Here is a 20,146-nt window from a genome sequence, read left to right on the forward strand (position 1 = left end):
GTGGGCTAAACGGTATACTTTAACCCACTGCACCACACAGCTTCCATGATGAGCTTTTCTTTTTCTTTTACATTTTCTTTTTTTTTTTTTAATTTTCGGGGTGAGCTTGCAAAAGCAGAGGGTTCATAGGAAGGCATGGGGAGATGAATGGGATTGGGGTGCATGCTGTGAAATCCACAAAGATTCAATAAAAAGTTCATATGTTAGCTGGGCGGTGGTGGCGCACGCCTTTAATCCCAGCACTCGGGAGACAGAGGCAGGCGGATCATTGAGTTCGAGGCCAGCCTGGTCTACAAGAGCTAGATCCAGGACAGACTCTAGAAAGTACAGGGAAACCCTGTCTCGAAAAAAAAAAGTTCATATGTTTATATTTGCTTATCTAAAGTTTTTAATTTTTCAGTTTTATTTTCAGAAATTTGACCTTTCAGAATTTTAGACTTTAAGGATTTTGATTGTCCAGTAATTGTTTTGGTTTTAAAGTCTCAAAGATTGACTTTTTCTGTGATTGTTGTCCAAGCCTATAACTGTCACAACAGATTCTCGAAGTATTATTGATTTTATTATTATTTTATTATTATTATTATTATTATTATTATTATTATTTTTGGTTTTTTCGAGACAGGGTTTCCCTGTAGTTCCTAGAGCCTGTCCTGGAACTAGCTCTTGTAGACCAGGCTGTCCTCGAATTCAGAGATCCGCCTGCCTCTGCCTCCCAAGTGCTGGGATTAAAGGCTTGCGCCACCACCGCCCGGCTATTTTATTATTTTTTATTATTATTTTTTGAGACAGGGTCTTGCTATGTAGGTTAGATTGAACTGAAACTAACGTTCCTCCGGCCTTTAAGGGATTACAGGTGAGAGCCTCCAGAACTGTTTTGTTGACTGTAGCTGAATATTTGTAGGGCCAGTGGAACTTTTTTTTTTAAATAGAATTGGGTGCCAAATTATGTAGTATTGTTGTTAAGAAAAAGTCGTAGGTAAATAGTTAATTTGTAAAACACGTATGGGCAGACCGGGATACGTATAATTCTTAAGTGTACTCAGCGCTGGAAACTCTTGGTGGTTGTTATCCCATCCCTTGTTCTAAACTGTTGTGTGGTCACTGGAACCCGTGTCTAGGTTCTAAGCGTTGAGTGGCTGTACGGCTTCTCCTCAGTCTTCCGCATGCCAACAGTTTCAGAGCTCCCTTGGATCTACGGATCATAGAGTGTCCGGACAATCTCGTGTAGCTGTTTGGTTTTCATTGTTTGGAAAGGACTCCAGACGTAGAGCGACTCGAACACTTCCATCCAGCACTCCCAGCCCATGATGCGAAGCTCCGGCCTGTGGCGGCAACGCGTTTACTTAGCGCCTTCACCGGACCAGTCGAAGAAATATCCAGCGCCGTTTCTCCCCGTTCATATAAACTTGGACCTCTAATGCTGTATGTAATGCAGAATAAAACGGGCGTACACCGTGCTAGTGCTTCCCTAAAGAGTCAAAGCAGGCCACTTCTGCGGGGGGGGGGGGGGGGGGGGGGGGGGGGAGACAGGCCAAATTGGAGGTGTCTTCGGATCCGCGCTTTGGCCACGTGCACCGCGCAGCCGCTCACGGCCAAGAGGCGGAGACCCGCGTGGGGCGGAGGAGAACCCGCACCTCTGCAAATAAAGCTCCGCAGCCGAGGCGGCGCCTGTGCCCGTGGGATTGGCTGCCCGAGTCGTGACGCGGTCTGGGCGGGCCCGACCGGTTTGCGACAGTGGCCGCGGTCCGGGATCCGAGAGCCCAGGGCATTCGCCGCGCGGTGCGGTGCGGGGAGGTCCCGGTCGGCGTCTGGGAGCCGCTGCTCGGGGTCGCGGAGCCACCAGGATCCGCCGCGCGCGTGGCCCCGGGACGCCGAGGTCTGGCCTGCGGGGAGCTTGGGGGACCGGACGGGGGTGGACGCGGAGCGGGCGGACGCCGAGCTCTCCGCGGAGCCGGGGAGGTGTGCGGGGCGTCGGGGGGGGGGGCGCTCGCTCCGCAACTTCGCCCGCCCGCCGAGCGGAGACTCGGGCCGGGAAAACTTTGTCCCCGCGGAACCGAGCAGAGATTGGGGCGGGGGGGGGGGGGGGGGGCGGCCGGCGGGGCGTCGGCCAAGCGCTGTTTGTTTCTTTTCACTTCCTGCGGCAGCCGCTGGAGATGAGGAGGACGGCGGGGCTGAGGCGGAGCGGCCGCGGCCCCCGGGAGTGACAGTCGCCCCGTCGGGATTTCCCACTCCCCCCTCCCCCACCCCCAGGGCCCGGGCCATGAGTGCGCCGTGAGGGGCGCGCGTCCCGACTTGGCGAGCTGATGCGGACTCGCTTTTGAGCGGCTAAGGGACGAGAGGAGCAGCCCCAAAATGGAGGACTTTACTACCAGGACCTACGGGACCAGCGGCCTGGACAACAGACCTCTGTTCGGGGAGACGTCTGCTAAGGTGAGTGCTGGAGGGGACCCCCCTTCCCCCCCGGGCCGGGGTGCGCCTGTCCCGCCTCCCTCCATCCCGCTTGGGCCTGGCGTGGACTTGGAAGTGCAGAGAAGCTGGTCCTGCAGTTCCCCTCCCTCTTGGGATGTTTGCCCAGCACTCGTCTCCAAGAGCAAGGAGTGGAGAAAAGTTCAGAAAGTTCTGGGAAGTTTGTGGGAAGCCCTTCACGAGAGTGCGGAAACCCCGCCGTGGAGGGAGATTGCCTGCGAGGGTTGCACAACCCCACTTTGAAGCTGTGCTTCAGGTGTGCCGTGAGCTTCCCCGCCCAGAGGCCCAGGGTTGCACCTGATAATTGTGTGCCTAGAGCCCTTAACGGGTTGTGAAGCAGTTGTGTGAGGGGAAATGTAGGTCACCATTCCGGGAGGTGATCAGAGGGTCTCGGCACTCAAGTAAGAAGTCTCAAATAGGGCAGACAGGTCCTTGAAAAAGAGTATAACACTTCAAAGAGCTTGATTAGGTAATTTGTCTGGCCAACAACGGAAGAGAGAAGCCTTTCTCTGTGCTCAGCATTAACTTTCTGAGAGGCCTGGGCAAGATTAACCTGCTGTTTGTTCCCCCACTTGTAAATGGCATTGGTGACCGTTGACCCCTGATAAGGGCTGTCAGCCTTTCAGAAGTTATGGCACTTACTTTTGGGGGAAGAGCCTGTAACGCACATGGGGAAATTCTCCACCTGGCCTTCAGGGGCACCGCCCTGAATTTGGAAGCTGCCAGCCTGCCTAAATTCCACATAGATTTTTTTTTTTTTTGCTTTATCTTGGAGTGTTTTAATAAAACATTTTAAGCTTGATGTCCAGAGTCTTGCGACTTTACATAATCTCAGCTGACTGTGCTCGGGAACTCTAGTTCAGTAATGTTCCTATCAGTGCAGACATTACTAAGCGTTCGCTATGAACCAGGTCTTGGGTATTGAAGGGTAGTTAGTGGTCAGGAAAAGAAGATGTATGTATATAGATATATAGAGATCTAGGGGGATGTGACCTAGGTCACAGCATGGGGGAAATGTGTTTTGGCTACAAAGAGAAACTGGCTGCATTTATATAGAAAATTCATCCAACTGTCCCCAAATCACTGTCTCCTGCACATACCTCTTTGAGCACTGATTGAGAGAGACCACTTTGAACTCCTTAGACCTGGTAATGCAGTGGTACCTGTCTTCCCGATGGACTTGTTGACTCGTGCACACGCGAACCTGAGGCCATTCACTGTGTTAGTTTGGGCCCTTGGGAGGCTGTGGCGGAAGGAGCACTTGATCTCAGGTGTTCAAGGTCAACCTGGGGTGTGCAGTGCAACTGTGACCCCAAAACCTCAAAAGCGAAACAGCCAAACCTCCTAACAACTATGTAGACATTGAGAAATAATTGATGTTATTGACCAGCCCACTGCCTAATGCTTGACAGTGTCCTACTGTCCCTCATCCATTTGAAACCCATCCAAGGACATCAGTATCCAAATATAGCCCTATTCACGACACACCTGAGTCCAAGCGTGCAGTGAGTAGAATGGCCCGTGCTGCTTTGGTGTGCCTCAAGGAAAAAGTTAAGAATAATATGTAACTGCTCCTCCCTTACAGCTGCACAACTCAGCTTGCCCTGTGAAGTGGACAGGACCATTGCATATAAAGCCCATGGAATGGAGAAAGGAAAGAAATCCATGGTTTGGCATGGGGCAACACGTGTCTCAAATAAGTTGAGTTGCTTAACATGGAGGAAAAAAAAAACATCTCTCTTTGTTTAAAGACTTTGCTTGTAGGCCAGAGGGGGCAAGGAACCAGAATAGGACCTCGATGATGACAGGACACATTGCAGTCCAGCCATTGCCTTGGACAGTAGGACCTGCTGGAACTGAAGGAGGCTTGGAAATTGTGAGAAGTCTCATGCTCCCCTTTGTATCCGGGCGTCTCTGACTTACTGCCTTTCAGAGGCCAGCAAATTAGACGTAGGAGCCACAAAGCCACAAGTGGAAACTTGGTAATGGTGAACGACCATTTATGAGAGAAATCTAGAGGACAAAGCCCGCTTTCCTGTGACAAATTCTCGAAGCGTTTTGTGATCCTGTGTCTTTAGAACAACCCAAGTGTATAGGTTCGCAGTACAGGTGCAATCCCTAATTCTCAAGGTAAAGAGGACTGCAGCCCAGAGGAGAGCCTGGTGCTCAGCTTTCCCTGGTTTAATCATCAGGGTCCTTTCTAAGATGGAGGTTTTATTTTGGGTGTACAACTAAGGAAGTGAGCTTCACAGAGTTATTTGTTCAGTCATGCATTACTTCTCTGGGTCTTTTGCCAGTTCCCTTTTGTGAGCTGAACAGTGGGGTGAGTCGTAACTTAATCAGGTAGCCTGTGTGGAATAGTCTCCACACACCATAGACCTGCGCATGCTTGATGCCGTTTCCCAGGATGTAGGGTCAAGTGGGGAGTCTGCTAGAGAAGAAGAAACGGGTGACCTGGTAGACTGTGAGCAGCACACGAGTGGGCAGTCCCGAAGGACCGTCTGCCCTCTGTACTGAATGATCCCAGTGATTCCAGTGACTGGAATTAGGAATTTATTCGGTCTTCAGTGTGATGAGCCTGAGACCAACCTAGGCTATGCAGTTCCAGGCCAGTCTGAGATGTGAGATGAGACCCTGTTTAAAAAAGAACCAAAAACCCAAAAACATTTAAATTCTGTTCCATAGTACATTTCTTTCAGACAGAGAGCAAAATAATCAATATCTGATATTTCTCCGCCCACGTTGTAGGTTTTGATGTGCTGATTTTTCTCTCTGATGCTAGTTTGAGGAGGGTGGGAGTAGTACTTCCCAGTAGTACTTGCCCAGAGTGGAGTGTCATTTCTTGACTTTGTAGTACTAACCAGTAGTACTGGTGTGGCCTTTTACCCTAATGGGACCTTACCCAGCTCTCTCCCCACTGTGGGAGCATCCCTAGACATGGCTCTATGGAATGCTGTCTGCTGGACCTAGGCTTCTTTCTTTGCTCCTCCCTCTCCTTCCCTGCTGCACTGTGAACTAAAACCTAGAGACAGTCTCTCTGCTTAGTGCTTGGTTTTAGAAAAAAACACCCATCTCACCAGGTGGTAGTGGCACATGCCTTTAAACTCAGCACTAGAGAGGCATGGGAAGGCCTGTGAGTTCCAGGCCAGCCTGGTCTACAGAGTGAGTCCAGGACAGCCAGAGCTATTAAACAGAGAAACCCTGTTTCAAAAAATAAAAAAATAAAAACCACACCTATCTCTACAGTAGATGGGCACGAAATTGTTGCCCAGAGTGGAGCGTCATTTCTTGACTTTGGAGTTGGGTGCAAGGTCTCTGAAATCAGTTTCCACTGTGTAGGCTGGGTGGGCCTGGGTGTGAAGACGGTGGTGATTCTTCCGGTGGAGAAGAGCAAAGGGTTCCCCACAGCGAACGTAGATGGCAAAGGACACCGCTTCACTTGGTGGGGCTTAACAGAAATGTGTACCGGTGATGGTCACTGATGACCAAGTACGTAGTTACTCTCCCAAGGAAGGCAGTGACATCTGTTACTCATGTTGGAAACTGCGGGTGAGGAGTTGCTTCAGGGGCTCCGTAGCAGATGGCAAGGGGAAAGGAAGCCCTCTGTGGAGGTTAGTGGACTCTGAGGCTTAACTACTAGCTTCTAAGAGCAATATCCTCTCCCCACATCTCCCAGTAAAATAAGTAAGCAAACAAGTAGCAAAACCAGGATTTTTTTTTCATTACCTGCAGTCCTCCTAATCGTATGAACTGGGAGTATTCAAATGTAGGAGGAGAATGATATTCATGTGGTTTTTAGCCCCTTTCAGAATGTTTTATTTTTTTTCCTGATTAAGGTTTTCGCTGCCTCTCGTGCTCAGGGTCCCACAAGGCCGTCCTCTGAGGAGTGTAAGCTTCAGGTTTCTGTTGGCTGCTGAGTGTCGGCGATGCTGTGAGCTCAGCTCCGTCTCCCTCGAAGGAGAGCTAGTTGCCAAGGGACTGCAGACAGTTCTCTCTTCTCTTCTCGCCCTCCAAATCAATTTCACTTCCTTGTGTGGGTTGCAGTTCTAACACACAGCTGCAGTGGCGTTTCCCTTTCTACTCTGAATAGTTTTCTTCCTCCTTTCTCAGGATCAGAGGACTTGGGAACTCTGGGGATGGGCCTCTGCCAGGCATCGAATGTTTGGAAGTCTCTGCAGAAGACATCCATCCGGAGAAGGTTGGGATGTGCTGGTGGTACCCTGCTCGCACCGGTGCCACTTCCATCCAAGGTCCCATTTCTCCTCTGACCTTTGGAGCTGTCTCCTTTTCCTCCCTCTTCTGGGGATTGAACTCAGGCTGTCAGGCTTGTGTGGCGAGTGATTTTTTTTTTACTCACCGAGCCATCTTGTTGGCCCCACAAGCTAACCGCCTCTCAATTTTTGTGATCTTTGTGTCGCACCGCCTCTGCCCGCAACCAGGAGTCCTGTTGAGTCTGTCTTATTTGCTACTTTGGAACCTTAACAGCTTTGCTTTTGTCCTTGCTTCTCTTCAACAAACCTGGATCTTAAGAGGATTACCCTGGCACTGATTTGTGTACCGTGAGGAACGTAGGTAGATGTGGCTTCTTCTAGAGTATGGTCCCTAAACAAAGGGGCTGTTGACTCATTCTTTGTCTTAAGTATATTCAGTTTTAAGTGGTAGCCTGTATTCTTGAGAGATTCTAAAACAACAGAAGGCAAAGGCTTCTGTTCAGAAGCTCTGGTACACTGGCTGCCCAAGCAGGAAGTGGTGTTTTAAACTCTGAGGCAATTCAGTTACTGCCTCTCTTCCTGTTGAGGAATATATAGCAGAGGCCAGTAGAAAATGGGTGAATAGTACAGGATTGTGTAAGAAATAAACGGAGCCCAGCCTCGCAGACACTTTAATGGTTTACTGTTCTCTGGGAAGACTGGAGTTCTGCTCAGGTGTGGTAATTGCCTGGTTCTCCTGAACTGAATCATTATTTTTCTTATGGTCAGGGGCAGGTTGTGGTCATGGTATTTTCTGAGCTCAGATTGCCGACAAACTTGAATGTCCTTACGGGAGTGAAATGAATTTCAAGTTGCTGGCGGCCTTAGAAATTGTGGCCAAGCATGGAGGAGTCAGCTGAGTTCCTATTCAGCTCTGAGGAGTCTAATCAATCATTAAAGACTTCCCATTAGACATGGCCACCTGAATAGGCCACCATTTACCACGGAATGACAACTGTTCTCTTGTAAGGACTTTTATTTCCTAATCCTTACAATAACCTAGCAAGTTGTACACAATTGGAAGACTGCATTTTAAAAATGAAGTGATTTATGAACCTAGTGGTAGGTGCATGCTGAAGAGGTTTGTGAGCCTGGTCTGTCAGGCCTCCGCCTAGTGTTTCCTCTGTCCTTCTGAGTCTCGGGTGCGCGTCATCAGTGTGCCTCTGTGCGTACCAAACATGGGGACTCTTCGCGCTTCACTTCCACAAATGGTGTTTCAGTGAACATCATCTATTTCAGGTATCTGTGAGGAGACTCTGGTTGGATGAATGTACAAAAATATAACCTAACTATGCTTCAGAGTACGAATATGGTGAAATCAGGGGACATTAATAAATGTCTGTGAAGAAACTTTTTTTTTTTTTTTTTTTTTCTAGACAGGGTTTCCCTGTAGTTTCTAGAGCCTGTCCTGGAACTAGCTCTTGTAGACCAGGCTGGCCTCGAACTCAGAGATCCGCCTGCCTCTGCCTCCCGAGTGCTGGGATTAAAGGCATGCGCCACCACCGCCCGGCAGAAACTTTTTTCTTGATCAAAATAAAGAGGGAATTTTGTATTCATGTTCACACGTAGCAGTACAAAATGTGTGAAGGTGTCAGAGGGGTTGCATTTTTATTTTACTCTTTTGAGACGGGATCTGCATAGCCTTGGCTGTGGTCAAACTACGAGGAGCAGGCTTGCTCCAAACTCAGAGAGATCAGCCTGCCTCTGCCTCCTGAGCCTGTATAAGGAATGCGCCACCATACCTGGCCACCTGCGTTCTTGAAACCCCTCTTCCATCCCCCCTGCTTACAGTTCTGTCCAGACTTCGCTGTCTCTCTGGGAAGTCTCTGAAAGGTGGCACCAACAGGCAGAGGTCACTATTCCCTAGGGTTAGCCAGTGAGGCAGGAAAGTCTCATCCTCCACTGGTGCATGTCGTTTTGCCGCTCTGGTTGGCTCTCATGACCATACAAGGGGAAGATCCCACTTAGGTAGCGATCACTGACAGGGCGCAAGAACTCCTCGTCATCCTGCAGCAGGAGCCCTCTCCTCAGGGATTTTCCCCTCAGGGCTGTCTTACCTCGCCATTTCTAGAGCTCGAGTGACAGGAAGTTTTCCTCAGCAACTGGAAGAAAGCCAAGTAATTTCTGAAAGTCCATCTCTAACCCACAGCCTCAAGTTTGAGAACTGTGAAGATAGAATGTGGCTTAGGTCTGCCTTTCTCATTCTGGGTAAGCAGTGCAAGGCTCTGCTAGTGGGCTTCGCGTGCTGACGCCTTGCTCTGCTTCCTTACTAGAAGGAGTAACCCAGCATTCAGAGATGGAAGTGTGGGATAGGCAGCTAAGTACTGATAGGTGTCGGAATGCACCCTTTCCTAGCTGGAGTTCTCAAGGATGTGAGTCCTGACCTAGAAGCATAAGTAGGGTTTTAACAGGGCATGGTGATAGCAGATCTCTAGAAGAGTCCAGTGCATATCAGTGAAGTTCACGACTGCATCCTAGAAAATGTGCTGGGCCATATGTCTTTTCTCATAGACCCTAAGTGCTGGAGGGAAGATCGAATCTTTTCTTACTATCGCTTATTGGGCTCTATGTGGTCCTTTTGTTCTTAGTACACTGGTGCTCCTGGAACAAGATGCCGCTTGGTGTGTAATTTGTAAAGGACAGAAATTTATTTTCTCACTGTTCTAAAAGTTTGGGAAGTCCAAGAGAAAGGCAGCAGTAAGGTTGGTCGGGGTTGCTTCTCCTAGAGGGGAGTAATGCTTTGTTCTCAACATAAGGAAGGGTGGGAGGGCAAGAGAAAGCTTTGAGGGTTGCTGATCCATGCAGGATGGCACCTGTACCTTCCTGATGATATCTCCCCTTTTCATCTCTGCCCCTCTCCTCCTTTCCCCCAGACAGGGTTTCTCAGTATCCCTGGCTGTCCTGGAACTTGCTCTGTAGATCTCAGAGATCCACTAGCCTCTGCCTCTCAAGTGCGGGAGTAAAGGCGTGCACCACCATGCCAGGCTCCAAAGAGGAGACTTCTTATATCAGCCCTGGGGGTTGTGTCCACCTTAACTTTGAAGAGGATGCTGCTCTCCAAGCTTCACAGCTCTTCTGGCCATTGCTGCATAGATTTGTTTGCAACACCCCTCTCTGGCTCCTTACATGTTTCCTTGCTTTTCCTTGAAAAGGGCTTTTCACATCTCACAGCCCAGAGTGACTGCTCACGCCCCTCCCCCCATACTCTGTTCTCCATTTACTGTTACATATTCGTAGTCAATAGAAAAAGCAGAAAGAGAAATCTGAAGATCCAAGCAGGAAGCATGGTAGAATGAAGGTCCTCTGATGTTGGAGGGACTTGAGATTTTAAGACCAATGGTGTTCCTCAGTGAGAACAAGTGAACGGATTAAATGGAGGTGACGGATTAAGGAAGGGGGACCAGGTGCAGCCACTTCCACTGAGGCAGGAATGGGGGTGGGGGGGCATTCCTTTCTCTGCTAGCATTTTGTTTTCTGGGGATGACTGACAACTGGGTTCAAGAATAAGGCTGAGAATCTGAGCGGGGGAGACAGCTTCTGGAGAGGTCAGAAGCAGTCGACTCAGAAGGCCGGTGGACCACAGTGAAGGACCAGCTGAGGATAGACAACATGAATCTGTAGTCAGTTTCTGCCTTTAGCATGTAATAACCATCTTGATAAGTAACCTGGGTATTGTGGTTGGCAGAGGAATCTGATGAGCTACAATGAAGGCACTGTAACCACTGCAGCCCCCACCGGGACATGGCTTGGTTCTGTTTTGAATTAGAAAAAGGTGCTCTTCTCGGAGGATAGTGAGAGCATGTGCCATGCTACAAACTTGGGCTGGACTTCCATTCTATGAAGTGGCTCAGTGTCAGAGTGAAAAAGGCTTGGCCTTACCAACTTTGACACATGGAGGAAGAGTTGAGTCTAGTTCTTCGGTAGTTTAGACATAACCAGAGCAAGGCTTAGTGCCAGTGCTCAGTGGTTGATGGGGGGGGGGGGGGTTGGGGTCACATGACCCAGGCTTCCCAAGTGCGTCCTCCAGGGAGTAATCTGCATTTTCAAAGTCACTAAGCCCACAGTTAGTCTGCAAGGAGGTCCTCAAGTCAGTGTTGCTGCAGCAGATTATGTTCTGCTTAGTGAATGTGGTCCAGTTTGGGGGGGGACAGGAGGAGGGGGAAAGGGTTTGGCATAGCTAGTAGCTGAAATGAGGGAGGGAGGGAGGAAGTTGCTATGTTTGAAAGTTATGCTACTCCAAATTGGGAGCATGGGGACTTTGGGGGAGGGGCTGGAGGGGGAAGGGGAGAGGCAGGGAGGGGAGCAGAGAAAAATGTAGAGCTCAATAAAAATCAATTAAAAAAAAAGTTATGCTACTCCAAAAAACGTCTGGCCCCATGAAGCCTTGCCTCTCCGAGTCTAGGGTTACTACAGAGAGTGTTCTGCTGAGGTTTAGAGACCAGCAGCATCTCCAGAGAGCCTTCAGTAGCTGACAGGGAAGTTAGTTTGTGTCATAGTTTTGAGGTGGAGAAAAAGGAACATTCAAGGGTGCAGTGTGGAGACACACCTGGGAAGGGTGTTACTCCAGCCCTGCCCGACCTCCTTAGTGTGGAGGAGAATGTATGGCGTTCTTGTTCTCCTCCTTTCCTGTAGTTTCCTCCTGAGAATGCTGAAACACACTGCCTAGGGATGAGCCTGTGGATGAAGCCTTCCTGGTCACTGCCTTTCCAGCTCTGGCAGAAACTGACCTTGTAATAAAGCCAGGAGGGTGTTGACCCATGTGATCTCCAGAGTTTATTATTGCTGTTTCCTTGAGAACAATAGCATATTCTGGAAACACTTGAGAGGATACTGGGCCTGCGGGCAGGACCAGGCCACAGCTTCCGCTGTTCTGCTACATGCTCATCCTACAGGCAACGAGGCTGCATTTAGTTGTGGCAGGTTTGGTCCCAGGTGAGAGAAATGCACACTCTCAGGCATTAGGGAAATTGCTGAAGGGGTGGCCTGCTCTCCCACTGTTAATAACTGTCAGGCTCAGGGAAGCACACGGGTGGTGTATCTTACTTTGATGTAGGAAGTGTAGAATCTGGGTGATATGTGGGGGTCTTGAAGTGGGAATCTCTCTCCTGAGGGTTGATAGGGGAAGTGATGTTTGGAGTTTAGCTCTGGAGGACGGGCAGTCGGATCGAGGAGTGGCATTCCACCTCCCAAGTTACAGTTCACTAATTTGGGAATGTAGCTGTCTTTAGCTTACTTTATGGACCAACATGAGAACTGTTTATGAAATACTGCATCTCCTATATCCATGTGTTTATCATGCAAAACATTTGCCTAGGACCAGAAGTTTGCCTTACTCGATGTTCCAGCATGATGCCCGTTTTGACTAGTGAGAATTAAAACCACGAACTACAAAAGAATCTCAGAACAGTGTCGTTTGTCTTGAAGATACCCGATACCTGAATCAGGTAGCTAAGTACGAACCGTATACTGTGGCTGTAACTTACCGCTTGAGCTGCAACAGTAAGATGAACACAGTCTTCCCCTTGTGCAGAACTTTGCACAGGTGTGTTTCTGCTGGGACGTTACTAATTGTAGTAACCCTCCCCCTCTAAGTTCTAGCCTCTCTGGCTTTTCTGTGACAGCATCTAAATTGTCAGCTTCGCTCTGTTAAGTACAAGGGTTGAACACAAATGTTGCCGATGCCAGACAGCATGGGGATTACGCAGTCTCAGTACCATGGAAAGAATATATATATATATATATATATATATATATATATTCTATCTATTCATACACATGGAGCTACATGTGATTCTATCATGTTGCTCAGAATATTCAGTTGAAAAAATAGTTTATTTTTGGTATTTTTGGATTGTTGACCACAGGTAACTGAAGCCATGGAAAAATAGAGGAAGATGATTGCACTAGACCTAAATTTAAATCAGAAACGATCTCATAGGCAATTTCCCCCTAAATTCTCTTGCCTCTTCCCACCTTTTGATATTCTCTAACCCCTTTAGAATTCTTGCCTTCATCTTCTTATTGTTACTTGTGTTTAGGGTTTAGGACAGAATCTGCTTTGGGAGTAGATAAAGCATGACTTGCCATGGAAACGAAGACTGAACACAGGGCTTGCTAGCATTCTGAACTCTATAGCAACGGGGATGGCCAGCCAGAGGGGATGGCAGCTGCTGGCTACTGGTTACTCAGGATGTGACTGCCAGTGTCCTGCAGAAGCTGTCTACCCGAGTCTCATCAGTCAGAGGGCCTTTACCGTGTTGATCGGTGTGCTTACTGGAGGATGACTGACCAGGCAAGATTGGGGACTTTTTAGTGACAGGGTGACTGGGCCTGCTCTGACCCGAGTGTAGGCTGAAGTGGATTCAGAACTGTAGCTTGTGGAAACGATCACTTTGCCCGTGTTGGTCTGTCAAACAAGATAGGGCTTTAAGGGGTCTCCATGTAGGGTTATATAGCTAGACAGTGTCAGAGTAAGCTAAGACACAGGATTAAAAATAAAACCGGGGGGGGGGGGTGGCGTGGGGGAAAGGTAGTTTCTGGTAAAAATAATACCAGTTTCAGACACAGAAAAACGTGAGTTTCAGTTTCTCTTATAAATAACTAAGTTTAAATGCAACGTTCATCTCTCTGTACAATTTAGCTCAATTTGGGGGCACACTCTTCTTTTAAATGCCCTCTGACGCCTTAAATAACTAGTGAGTGACTTCTGTCATTTGAAGATTGGAACCTAGAACATGCTGGACTCTGGAATATCTGTGTCTCAAGCAATGGATTTGTACTCTCAAAGTGGTTTGTTCAAGGTTCATACCAGGAGATTTTTTTTTTTTTTTTTTTTTTTTTTTTTTTGGTTTTTCAAGACAGGGTTTCCCTGCAGTTTCTAGAGCCTGTCCTGGAACTAGCTCTTGTAGACCAGGCTGGCCTCGAACTCAGAGATCCGCCTGCCTCTGCCTCCCGAGTGCTGGGATTAAAGGCGTGCGCCACCACCACCCGGCCCCAGGAGATCTTGTTAAAAATATTTTGACTCAGCACATCTGAAGCAGGGTTTGATTTTTGCATTTAAATGGGTTCTTACTTGGGTGAGGCTAATGCAGCTGGACCACATTACGTATCGGAGTTGCCAGGGTTTGGATACAGCATTAGAAGTGAAAGTTTCAAATGAACTCGGTTCTGACCTGGATCTATGGTTGTCTATAGCAGGAGACCTGAAGGCCAAGTTCTGGCTGGGAGAAGGAACACTTTTAAGAAGCCTTTCTGCCACATCCTAAGTAGTTTTTCCTTCTAGGAACAACTGAGAGTACCGCTTTTTAGCCGAGTGTTAGTTAATTCAGGGAGATACGCAAGATGATGTTGATAGACTATCTAGAAGCCAGGCAGGGAAATTTAGGTGTATTCTCGTTACCATGAACCAAGCAGTTAGGCTATTCTTAATAGGCTGATAGGATATGCTCCTAATAGGCTTTGTGAGGTACCATCTGTCACTTGACAGCTTTGTCTACAACAGTAGTGGCCTTTAGGATATTCTGTGTAGCAAGGAATGTTAAGATCAATAGGAGCTTCTGGAGTGTACAGGCCTGACAACCTGTTTCTTTCTCTTAGAATTATAGACCTTGGTGTTTTGATTTTCCTGAGCCTCCTTCCCATGTACAAGTCATACTGCAGTTTTATCCTCAGATGTATGTGTGTGTGGTGTATGTATGTATGCACACACTGGAGGCCAGTGTATGTGTGTTTGCACACACTGGAGGCCAGAGGTTTGATGGTCAATGTTTATCATCCTATATATTCTTTTGAAATAAGGTCTCTTCATTCAGTTGCTCTGGCTGGCCATTGAACTCTACAGACCCACCTGTCTCTACACCCCATCAACTCCTGGGAGAGGACGTACAGATAGATATATTCATTCTTTAAGAAACAACTGAGTGTGTAATCTGTACCCGCGGGTGACCAGAGGCCAGCAGAGGGTCAAATCGCCTGGAGCTACAGTTAAAGGTCCTTGTGAGCTCACCTCTCCAGGCAGCTTGTCCAGCTTTTTATGTGAGTGCTGGGGTTTGAGCCAAACTCAGTTCCTCTGGCTTATGCGTCAGGCACTTTTCGGAATAAACCATCTCCCTGGTCCCCTCATCCCTAGTTTGAGCAGCTTTGTGAAAGTCTGGCCAGTTTCCCTCCATCGGTTGTTTCTGTTACTCCTGGTTTTGGCAGACAAGCTGCTGTGACAACATTTGGAAACTGACTTACCTTGGCTGTTTACACCTCTGTTGGTGACAGCTGTTGGGTGTGAAAACCCACAGTAAATGTCTGCAACTCTAAGAGCAGATACTCTCAGAATAGACAGGTGAAACTTTCACATAGTTGTACGGACAGAAATGTGTGGCAGGAAGATAAGTGATTAATGAATTGCCCCCAGGTCTCGTCCTTAAGGAATGGTATTGACTTCTGATGGGCTGTGGTTGTAAGATCTGTTGAGTTCTTAGTGTAGTTAGGGTGTTTGTAGTTTAGCTTTCCCTTCCAACCATTGATCATTGGCCTTCATCCGGAGAGGGAGGTGTGGTTTTGTCCTTGCATAGACAGAGCAGGCCTACAGCAAACCTGATTTTCCTGCTCTCCAGCTTTGCCTACCACTTTAATTTGTAGTTTTTTCCGAAAGTAGAGAATTTGGAAGAGAGGCTGTAGCTTATTGCTGTTTCCCCCTTTCTGTTAATACTAAAACAGTCTTTCAAGGGCCAAAGTGAAGGCTGAATCCCAGTAGCCCCTGCTCCATAAATACAAGTTCATGACTCAGCTTTGGCTTCTCACGAATGAGTTGTTCTCAGTGGCTGTTTCCTGGTCAAGTCATAGCCCCAACCTTGTTTTATATACAATTTCTTTTCTCTTGGGATGGGGATGTTGGGAAATGAAGCCTAGGGCCCTGTACATGCCAGGCAGCTGTGTACTACTGAGTGATAACTCTAGCCCTTTGTTCTGTAATTCTACAAAACCCACCAACCTTATGACTTTGTAACATAGCTATGCTTGGTTTCTGAGTTACCTCTAATTTTTGGCAAGTAGTTTAAAACACACTGGCCCAAGTTTACCCTGGCCTGTGAAATTTAGGTTCCCCCCGCTTTAGATATTCCACAAGATAACTTAATGGATAGGGCGCTTGGCTCTTCAAACAATTCTTTGTTTATATTACTGAAGTCTTATAAGGTTGGAGAAAAAAGTAAAAACTGGACTAGATAGCCTTTGTCCAGCATGGCACTCCAATACCAAATATTTTTAGGTAGACAAAGCCACCTCCTTTGTCACTTATATACGACCGGATCAGTCTGGTGCTAAGGCTGGCAACCTGAACACTATTCCTTCTGATATCGTTCCCAGTAGCACATGCGCTCCTCAGTTGGCCTCATTTTCCAGAACCTTTTCTGCGTTTTTATTAGCACAGCTTTCTTTGGTGGACATCAAAGGCCCAGCTCTTGGTCTCTTGATTCTATAAGATTCTGGCTTCCATTTTGGCAGCAGCTGAATCCAAATTATCTGGCTAACAAACTCTTGTCTCTTTCAGGATCGAATCATCAATTTAGTTGTTGGCAGCTTAACCACCTTATTGATTCTAGTAAGTATCTTCTTTTTGCATTTATGCTCTTGGCCAGTTTTGAGAACTTTTACTATCAATCTTCCCCAAACAAAAGACATATGAACATATAGATATTCCAATCATAGTTAAGTTTGATTGAGTTGGCCATGATTTCCTGCCTAGTAAATCTGTAAAACTGATAGTGGCAGTGACTGACTGTCACCTCTTCTGTTTCTTTTAGTGCCTTAAGTTTACTCTGACCAGGTTTACAATGATTCAGACAGTAGATGTTAATTTTTAAAATTCTGCATGGCACATCTGAGTATTTATGATACACATTCTGTATCTGCCTATCAAAGAAAAAAAGCTACAGTTTACAAAATGTGATAACCAAGACTAAAATTTGCTAAGAGAACAAACCTTAGTTTTTCCATTGCTTTTTAATACAAGGTAGAAACAAAATGGGGATTAGAAACCTATCTTTTGGTATTTTTTTCATAAAACTTAAGTCAGGCCAGTGTATATTCACTTTTTTCCTAAATTTGTAATTTTAGTTTTCCCTGGCATTTTGGCAATGTTGAAAACAAATGTTGTATCAACAGCTTATGCACAAGTGTGTGCTTCACCATTCACTGGAGACATTGTGAATGATTCAGATTTGCAGGGCCTTCTGCAGGGGCCACTCTAATTTGCATACTTGTCCCAATTTTACGGGCCCTATTCACTGTAGGTAGGGAAAATTACAATTCCAAGATAATCAGATCTTTTCCTAGTAATTATTAAGCTTGGGAACGGGATTTAAATGATCGCTAATCTGTTAATGAAGAGGTTTCTTTTCAAGGGAGGCTGGTTTGCCTTCTTTTGTACTTGCTGGGAGAGTGTCAAATCCTTGGACATGATTTCGTGATGCAGAATGTCTCACTCTGCTCTGCTGCAGTCTGGCCACACCTTGGAATTACTCTTACATGTCTCTCCACACAGGTGACACTCATCAGTGCTTTTCTTTTCCCTCAACTACCTCCCAAACCACTGAATATATTTTTTGCTGTCTGCATCTCTTTGAGTAGTATTACTGCCTGCATACTTGTGAGTACCATAGAACTTAAATGTTTGTAAGAGGCGAAAATGGTTGTGGTTAGGACAGATTTCTAGCTCCTGGGTCTATATAAAAGGGCATCTCTCCTTTTACCCCACACCTCCAAGGGTTTATCAAGGGCAATCAGAATTAACGCTTTTCCAGAATTATCCTTTCTCCTCCATCCCAAAGTTAAAAAGCTTGAAGAAAACCGTTTCCTCAATAAGTAGACATGAAAGTTTAAGAATTGCCACAATACTTCAAATTGTGCAAAGTCAGATGGGACTCGCCTGTACACAGCAACTATACATAGGGTTCAACAGTCTTGCACAACACCCTAGATTACTTCTGGTAATATGGGCCCACTTGGATTTGTGTTCTTCCCAGAGTGAAGACAATTAACACCACATTTCCCCGGAAACATAGGATTATCAAGTTGTAGTTCCATCTGTAATAAGATGGCTATAGTACAGACCCTGAATGTGCTGAAACACCCACCCATAAAAGATGGTTATTTGGAGGTTATCTGTTGGTTTTGCCTTCGGAAATTCATGAAGCCTCACTTGGGGTGAGGTTGTGTTTCAGTGGGAGAGATTCTCTCACAAGCAAGAAGACCCTGGGTTTGAGCTCCAACAATCAAAGTACTGTTTTTTTAAAAAGTAAATCCTTAAATTGTTCCAAACCCACATAACTTTTAAGCCATATCGCTTAAGTAGAACTAGTCCCAGATGGAATCTACTTGTGTTTTTCCCTCCTGTGTTCTGCAGTCCTGAGTGACCAAGGTTGACATAGTTAAATTATGTATTTACTTAAATAAGCTCTCTTCTATCTGAGTTGATCACGTAAATCTAAGAACCCTCCTCTCTAGTAATTAAAATATATTAAAAATATATCCAGATAACATGTTTTTACCTAGTGTGATTGGTATAATACTTTGATCACAGAACCAAACACATCACAAAAAACAGGAATATATAAGATCTTGTATCATGGAAATGGAAACACTTGTAGTACTATCTGAATCATAAAGAATTCTGAACACTATTCCAGGACAAAAATCCTATATCCATATAAAAAGAATTAGCTGTATTTTACATTGCAAGAGTTGGCCATTACTTAAATTTTAATTTTGATTCTTCTTTTAGATCTACTGGTATCGGCAAGGAGATTTAGAACCGAAATTTAGAAATCTAATTTACTACATCTTATTTTCTATCGTTATGCTGTGTATATGTGCGAACTTGTACTTCCACGACGTGGGAAGGTGAAGCAGCCGAGAGCACTCACCAGGACTATCTGTGGGAATCAACGGCTGGAACAGTATGCTGAAAGAACCTCTCCGAAGTCTCATGATTTTCATGTTAACTGTAACTCTGAGCCTCTCTTGCAAGGGAGCTGTATCCTCGATCTCCGCTTTCCTTTAAGAAGCTGAAACATTCCAGCCCTCAAATGGCAAAGTATTTTCACTTTTGAAAATAATTTTTTTTACACTTTAATTGCACGGCTCAAATCTTTCATTTTAAGACAAATACTCTTTTATTTCTGTTAAACTGAATATACAATTATTGTTCCCTAGGCAACCAACTTTTGCTTATTACTACAGTTTCACATTAATAAAACACAGATAGTGAAAAGACAACTCTGATTGTGAAGATCTAATTACAATAATAAATAAAATAATTTATACAAGGTTCTTTTTTTTGACTTTTCTGTAAGATCATATCATTAAAGCCCTCTAGGCTTGTTTTGGCGTTGCCCTTAGGAATGACTCTTTTGATACAGAAGCAAATTCTGTTTGTTAAAAGTGCCTGAGGGAGAAGCTATCCTGTACCCCCAACAGGTAATGCACTAAGTGAACATCAAACTCTAATACCCCTCAACTATTTTCTGGGCAATTGATACAGTAAAACATGTAGTAAGAAGTCATGGCTCTCAGACACAGGCGATATTCCCCTCCCCTCACTGAGTGACTTCAAAGTGCTAACTGTAGAGTACTGGCTGTCTCTGATGAGGGGAGGTAACTGCTTTGCTATAGTGGGTTTCATTCCTTCATCTACCTTCCCTTTAAGAGTTAAAGATCAAAGACCTGTAGTGATTTTCTTGACTCTTTAATTAATGCTTTCCTCCTTACCCTGCCTCAGTCAGCTCCCACTGCCAGCAATGGGGTAACCAGAGTAACCTTCACAACCACTTCCCATGTTCTCATATAAATGCTGGGTCTTGTCTTAAACTCCTCAGTCAATCTTTCTGAAGGTCACTGCTAACTAAGCTGGACCATGTTGATAATATAACCTGAACTATAACCAGGCCAAATTGAGTCTGGACAGAAGACAGTGTCTAACTGCAGAGATGAGTGTTACTGCGTGTAAGAAACCAGAGCAGGTAAGCTTTGGTGATTTAAGTAGCTACAGTGAATGCAACTCCCTCTTGATATAAAACTGAACAGATCTGGGCAAATAAAACTTCCTATCTATACTCCATAACACATTGTCAGAAATTGGACCTCAGATGATACACTTGAACGGAGGTAAAAAGTAACAGCAGCAACAATGTGCATGGCCTAAGCACGGCAGCTACGCACAAGCCAGAGGAATGGCAAACCGAAACTCTTGGGACTGCTCCTGTCTTTGGAGAAAATATAATTAGCAATGCGGCTTCTTTTACTTGGCGTGCCCGTCTCCAATGACCTAGTGACGGTTCACCAAGTCCTCAGCACCGTTTGAGTCTTCAGAAACAGGACTGCCTAAAGACGATCCCATTATATTCGATCCTTCGTGATGATGTTGAAATATAGGATCTGAA

The 20,146-nt window shown here is 46.1% G+C and overlaps 2 protein-coding genes across 5 annotated transcripts in view; one reads left to right on the top strand and one right to left on the bottom strand.

Moving 5' to 3' along the window:
- Positions 1–1,728: 1,728 nt before the first annotated feature.
- Positions 1,729–19,033, top strand: Tmem243 (transmembrane protein 243). Of its 3 annotated transcripts, none has more exons than XM_038315523.2 (5): positions 1,729–1,876; positions 2,145–2,430; positions 16,258–16,308; positions 17,251–17,355; positions 18,490–19,033. In XM_038315523.2, the coding sequence occupies exons 2-5, from the start codon at positions 2,353–2,355 to the stop codon at positions 18,610–18,612; spliced, it is 357 nt and encodes a 118-aa protein (XP_038171451.1). In that variant the 5' UTR covers positions 1,729–1,876; positions 2,145–2,352; the 3' UTR covers positions 18,613–19,033. The 3 variants fall into 3 exon arrangements, with proteins under 3 accessions (XP_038171451.1, XP_038171452.1, XP_038171453.1); XM_038315524.2 differs by having other exon boundaries at positions 2,251–2,430; XM_038315525.2 differs by having other exon boundaries at positions 1,827–1,959; positions 2,251–2,430.
- Positions 18,857–20,146, bottom strand: part of Dmtf1 (cyclin D binding myb like transcription factor 1) — a 49,107-nt gene continuing 47,817 nt past the window's right edge. For both annotated transcript variants that reach the window (XM_038315522.2, XM_038315521.2), the window contains one exon: positions 18,857–20,141. In XM_038315522.2, coding sequence (XP_038171450.1) covers positions 20,032–20,141 — 110 coding nt within the window. In that variant the 3' untranslated portion in view covers positions 18,857–20,031. The remainder of the gene's footprint in view (positions 20,142–20,146) is intronic.

Source organism: Arvicola amphibius, chromosome 18 (assembly GCF_903992535.2).
Source record: "Arvicola amphibius chromosome 18, mArvAmp1.2, whole genome shotgun sequence".
Classification (NCBI taxonomy): Eukaryota; Metazoa; Chordata; class Mammalia; order Rodentia; family Cricetidae; genus Arvicola; species Arvicola amphibius.

What these genes read in the sequence shown, in the direction of transcription:
- Tmem243 (XM_038315523.2), top strand. Translation starts at nt 2,353, where the DNA reads ATGGAGGACTTTACTACCAGGACCTACGGGACCAGCGGCCTGGACAAC. An exon ending in TCGGGGAGACGTCTGCTAAG is followed by an intron (nt 2,431 to 16,257) that starts GTGAGTGCTGGA and finishes TGTCTCTTTCAG; the next exon opens with GATCGAATCATCAATTTAGT. An exon ending in TAACCACCTTATTGATTCTA is followed by an intron (nt 16,309 to 17,250) that starts GTAAGTATCTTC and finishes CTCTCCACACAG; the next exon opens with GTGACACTCATCAGTGCTTT.